Source organism: Myotis davidii, unplaced genomic scaffold (assembly GCF_000327345.1).
Source record: "Myotis davidii unplaced genomic scaffold, ASM32734v1 scaffold265, whole genome shotgun sequence".
NCBI classification, from domain to species: domain Eukaryota; kingdom Metazoa; phylum Chordata; class Mammalia; order Chiroptera; family Vespertilionidae; genus Myotis; species Myotis davidii.
Genome location: NW_006296627.1, coordinates 5,396,387 through 5,402,999, shown reverse-complemented (window position 1 = coordinate 5,402,999; position 6,613 = coordinate 5,396,387). Strand labels below are relative to the sequence as shown.

General features: G+C 34.8%; 1 protein-coding gene across 1 annotated transcript; it reads right to left on the bottom strand.

The window, feature by feature from the left end:
- Positions 1 to 5,193: 5,193 nt before the first annotated feature.
- Positions 5,194 to 6,189, bottom strand: LOC102772431 (olfactory receptor 4A5-like). The gene has a single exon (XM_006772342.1). The coding sequence runs from the start codon at positions 6,187 to 6,189 to the stop codon at positions 5,194 to 5,196; it is 996 nt and encodes a 331-aa protein (XP_006772405.1).
- Between the last annotated feature and the right edge of the window lie 424 nt (positions 6,190 to 6,613).

Genomic DNA, 6,613 nt, shown 5'->3' with positions numbered 1-6,613 from the left:
AGGGCATGTACCTGGGTTGTGGGCACATCCCCAGTAGGAGATGTGCAGGAGGCAGCTGATCGATGTTTCTCTCTCATCGATGTTTCTGACTCTCTATCTCTCTCCCTTACTCTCTGTAAAAAATCAATAAAATATTTTTTTTTAAATGTAGATTCTGAAATTTTGAGTTTCAGTCCAGATCTTTTTAAAACATAGGCTCACAACCCATGCCTAAATGTTTCTATTTAACTATCTATATGGTTATATCTGTTCCCCAATTAAGCAATAGGTTTATTAAATGATTGAGCAAATGACCAAAAAAAAGATGCAACAAAAATGTTGAACACCTACTCAGCTTATCAGATTTTTAGTAAAGATATATTTTAAAGAAATATCACATTTTCCAAGTCAATTTCTTCATAGTAAATGGGTAAACTATCTATAAAGCCTGAGTGTGGCTTACCAGACCTTAGGGACAAATAAAGAAGAACATCAGAGAGGGTAAATTATTCAACACCATCTGTATAATGAGACTTATAATAGCATCTAACATGTAGGATGGTTTTAAGGATTAAATAGCACAACACGAACAAAGCTCTCTGAAGAAATGGATAGTAGTGATAAATGCACAACAATGTGTTATGTCTATTTATCAAAACAAAAAAAATACCCACACAAAACCAGAACATTTAAAGATACTAATACAAGATAACAATTATAAAGAGCTACAGTAATGTTTACTATCATCATAACATATTAAAATACAAAATATATAATTGTTGGATTCTCCATATAAAGCAATCTACATACATTATTGTGAAGACCATATATGTCCGCTTATATTGTTGCATTATTTATGTTATGCTATGTGTTCTCTCCATTTCAGTATGCATTTAAACATCTCTAATACAAAATATTGGAGAAAATTATCATTGTATTTGTTCCATAATATTTTACAAAATGGATAAAGTGCATTCACTTTCTTATTCTGGAGCTTCTGGCATAAAACATTTGAAATCAAATGATAAAACCTGCTTCTTTATAAGATACATAATTCATTCAAACTAAGTCCATCTATCCCTATTCTCATAGCAGTGAAGAGTATTTATAAATATGTTACCTTGATTTTTTATTTTTTCTTCTGTGCTCTGTTCCAAATCCAGGCTTCTGCAATTCTGTCTTTGGTTCTGGAAGTTGAAGTTCAGTGTGATGCAGATAAGTCAGAATTGCCACCACATCAACCCAGGTGTGACTGCAGAGAACAGATTAGGGTACAGCTCATCATTGCAGCTAGAAATACTTACCACATCCAGATATAGCTCTTTTTGCCTGTACAAAGCATGACAGTCTTCTTCAGCTTTCATAAAGATTTTACCATTTGGGTTATGGCATTATCCAAAGTTTGGCTTTAAGAAGACAGTTGATATCATGGATGAATCACCATACTTTGAAGTTGTCATTGAGAATATGCATTAGTAATCAAATTTAAAACCTAATTCTTATGTTTAACTGACCAAATTGACAAAATTTTTAATAGCATATTTAGTCAATAATGCAGAGAGCTGGATATTCAAATATTAAAATAAATAATTTTAATATTTTTAAAATAGTCATATGACTGTTTTAATATGGTACATGTCTAGCAAAGTAATCACTTTTATTTTACTACATCTTGACAGTAGCATTAATACCCAAGGAGAAATCTCCTCCCAGTAAAGGAAGATATGACTGGGGACTCAATCAATGATAAATAACAAATCACTTTACTGAGTTGTTAAAATAGTTTGTCCCCAAGGCTGCTTGTTCAAAAATAAATTCACTGAGGAATTGTGCTGAGACCTTCTGCATGATTCTTCCAGTGTATTCTATGTTTTCAGAGGCTTCTCCTGGCCAATCACCGTGGGGAATTAAGTGAAAAAATAGCAATAGTACATCAAAGAGCAAATGACTTATTAATAACAAAATAGTAAGATTGCGTGAACAGCCTTTAAACACCCTGGAACCTGAACCAGAGAGGGAGGAGGTTTAACATCATTATGTACTGGTTCCTCTGAGTGGATAATCACAGTGACCTATCTTCAACTTCGCTGATTCTTTTTCTGTTTCCTCAAATTTGCTATTAAGCCACTTTAGTGATTTTTTTTCAATTATTGTACTTTCAACTCCAGAATTTATTTTTGTTCTTTTTCATAATTTCCATCTGTTTATTGATATAAATCATATATATATTGATTTATGTGTTGAGACATTGTTTTATAGTTCTTTCCTTTAGCTCCTGAGGCATGGTTTTCTTTAGTTCTTTGAATATTTTAACATAACTAGTCTTTGTCACTGATATGACAAGTTTCCAGATTATTTGGAAGCATTTGACAAAATAAAATGATGACATGGAGGCAACCGATTATGTTTCTTTCACAGGGATGTTTCTCTTTCCCCTCCCCGCTTTCTTCTCTCTCTCTCTTTCGCTTACTCTTCTCTCTAAAAATCAATAAACATAACCTCAACTGAGGATTTTAAAAAATTCTTTAATCTTGCAAGCTCTTTGTAAATAGTTTTCAGTTGTTCCTTTGAAGAGTGATATCTGTTCCTTTCAGGGTAGTAATATACAGGTGGAGATTTTCTTTTGTAATGAACACATTTTTTATGGGGAAATACTGAAGGCATCCCCATTAAAGCTAAGAATGAGTCAAGGTTTCCTTTATTCACAGTTATTATACCACTTTTTCCTCTATTAAGTGACATAATAATATAAAAATGAGAAATACAATATAAAATATTTGAAAGATATTAAAAATCATTAATGAAATCATTATCACTCAGCAATAGTCTAAAAGAATCTTTAAATCTTAAAGACCTAAATAAATACTGAGACTTTTTCCTGTTCTCGGATAAAATGACAGAATGATTCAATGTGATCAAGATATCAATTCTTCTCTAAATTAGTTAGACATTTAATATGCTGTCTGTCAAAAATCTTAGTAAGTTTCTAAGATCTCCAAAATTATTCTAATACTTATGTGGAAAAGAATTTTTTGAAACAGAATTTGTTGTTTTTAATAAGACTATTGTGTGGTAGGCCTCTTATCAGATATCAAAATATACTTACATGACCTAAAATAATGTGGTATTGGCTTAGGAATAATTAACCAATCAAAGGAAAATAGTCTAGAAATAGATACACAAGTATTTGGACTTTAAATAGAGTAAATATGACATCAAATTAGGAAAGTAGGTTGGTATATAAGGTAAGTAATATAAAACTCTAAACTCTACAACTTAAGGATACATACATGTGTAATTAAACTATTTTTAACTATGATTAACAAAAACTTCAGCATAGGGATTACCCCTGGAAAGAGGCAGAGGAATGGTATATACGGGTAATTTTAATATCAATCATATTCTAGGTAGGAGGCTACAAAATCTAGAAATAAATTGCATATATTATTGGTATGCATGAAAAAATACATAATAAAATTTTAAAATATTTTTATTGATTTTAAAGAGAGATGGGAGAGGGAGTTAGAAACATCGATGAGAGAGAAACATTGATCAACTGCCCCCTGCACAGCCCCTACTTGGGACCAAGCCTGCAATCCAGGCATGTTTGCTGACTGGGAATCGAACTGACAACATTTTGGTGCATGAGACAACACTCATCCAATTGAGGCACACTGGCCAGGGCATAGTAAAAGTTTAAAATAAGAAAATGTCTCTTTTTTTGTTGTTAGAAAACTCTTACAAAACATAGATGATATTCCTATAATACAGTGAAAGCAATTCCATCATCTTCCCAGTTCATGATGTTTCAGTATGGGTTACAACTGAAAAAAAACACCTGGCTGTTGTTGTTTGTTATATAAAATTTAAAAACAAAGTTTTGTTTATACCAAAATAATCTTTATTAAGTCTATAATTTAAATTATTTCAGTTGAATACAATTTTTAGGGAACACATTGCTATGCAAAATAATGCATTTATTTACCCAATCTTCAGTATCATTAAGACAAAGTAAGTTTTATGTACTCTTTGAAGAATGGCAAAAATACACATAATATTTGGTGAGGAAAGGCATGAAAATATATTTATGACTTGAATGAATATGGTTTTCTATCCTCTAATCAAGAACTAGAATCTGTTTTCATTGTCGGTCATCCCATACAGGTTCATGTCAACCTGTGAACAGCTCCAATATTCCATCTAACAAAACTGCTCACTGTCTGTGTCTTTAACCAAATATGGGACCATCTCCCATCTAAACATCCTGAACTTCAAATGCATAGACATCAACCTAAAGAACAGAAGTAATCTTTTTTTTTTTAATATATTTTTTACTTATTTCAGAGAGGAAGGGAGAGGGAAAGATAGAAACATCAATGATACGGAGTGGATCCAGACATGAAAGCATGGAACAGAGTGAGGGATCTTAGAGGGAAGGTAGAGAGGGTGGATGGGTGGGAGGTAATCAACCAAAGACCATGTATGCATAATGCGTAACCCCTGGACACAGACTGTAGGGTGGTGAGGGCCTGGGGTGGGGGTTGGGAGTTGGTTGGAGGGGATCGATGGGGGGGGGGAGAGAAAGGCACATATGTAACACTTTCAACAATAAATATTTTTTAAAAAAAGAAAAGAAACATCAATGACAGAAAGAAGCATTGATCGCTACCTCCTACATGTACACACACACCCCCACTAGGGATCAAGCCCCCAACCTGAGCATGTGCCCTGGCTGGGAATAGAACCATGACCTCCTGGTTCATAGGTGGATGCTCAACCACTGAGCCACATTGGTCAGGCCGAAAGTAATCTTAAAGACAAAATGCATAAGGCAGCTACAGAAGCTGTGTAGATAGGATAACAAACATTAACTGTTTGACCTCAGAAATTTGTTCTAAACATTAGATGAATTGTTTTCTCATTATTTAGGGTAACAGCAAATTTTCAAAGGTAGCTTATTTTTCAATATTCAAAGGGGGGGAAAAGCCTCTTTCTTTTAAAGTCCCATTTTAAAATAAAGAAAAAGTTACAAGGTGAACTTAGTGTACTTTTCCTTGTATAGGACAAATACCTGTACCTTTTATTTAACCTGCAGAACTTCTCTATTAGATCGATTCTAACCTCAATGGATAATTTATTCTACTTTTTTATGCCTTTATATAAATGAAGAAAAGCATCCCTAAAACCCCACTGAGTTGACTAAGTCATCCATTGTTACAATGGACTGCCTGTTTGTGCTTCAGAATTAGTAACAAAAGCATTCAGTATGGGTGACAACATGCTCATTCTATCTATAGTTAACTTTTTATGCCAGAGCTTTTTCACAGCATGTTTCATTTCTGGATTTCTCAAAGTATATATTAAAGGATTCAACATGGGAGTGACAACAGTATAGACCACAGCTAGGGATTTATCAATGGGGAAGTTAGAAACAGGTCTAGCGTACTGGAAAATACAGGGAACGAAAAAGAGGACAACCACCGTGATATGGGAACTGCAGGTAGACAGGGCTTTGCGCCTCCCTTCCTGACTGTGAGTTTTCAGAGAATTGAGGATGACTCCGTAGGAGACTAATAGAAAAATAAAGATGAACATACATATTGCTCCTCCATTGGCAACCACAGTGAGGCCTACAAAGTAGGTGTCGGTGCAGGCAAGTTCCAACAGAGGGTACACGTCACAGAAGAAGTGGTCAATGATATTGGGGCCACAAAAGGGGAGGCTGTACACAAAGAGGACTTGGACCAAAGAATGCACAAAACCTCCAGCCCCAGCCCCCGCCAACAGCAGGATGCAAACCTGTCTCTTCATGATGGTTACGTAGTGCAATGGCTTACAGATGGCCACATAGCGATCATAGGCCATCACCACCAGAAGAAAGACTTCAAAACCTCCAAATAAGTGTTCCAGGAAGAGCTGTCCCATGCAAGCCGAGAAAGAAATTGTCTTATGACAACGGAGTAAGTCTATAATCAATTTGGGTGAAATGGCAGTGGAATAAGCCGCATCCATGAGTGACAGATAGGCAAGGAAGAGGTACATGGGGGAGGCCAGGGAGGGGCTGGAAAGAACAGTGACCACAATGAGCAGGTTGCCCACCATTGTCATAATGTAGATGAGTAAAAATACGACAAATAATGCTTTTTGGCCCTGTAGGTCCTGAGTGAGGCCCAGGAAAACAAATTCAGTCACATTGTTACTATGTCCCATTTAGTCTTCTCTAAAGCCTGTTTCAGGGATGAGAGGTCAGGAGAATGGGACCTGTAATGAAATTGTGAACACAACTATGAATACATTATGTTTTGAAGTACATCTTCATTATTATACCTTTACAGAGGTTTACATACAGTAAACATTCAGTAAATATCTATGAGTTCTTCCCATAACATATTATACCAGTGGTTCTCAACCTTCCTAATGCCGCAACCCTCTAATACAGTTCCTCATGTTATGGTGACCCCCAATCATATAATTATTTTCGTTGCTACTTCATAATTGTAATTTTGCTACTGTTATGAATCGTAATGTAAATATCTGATGTGCAGGATGTATTTTCATTGTTACAAATTGAACATAATTAAAGCATAGTGATTAATCACAAAAACCATATGTAATTACATATGTGTTTTCCGCT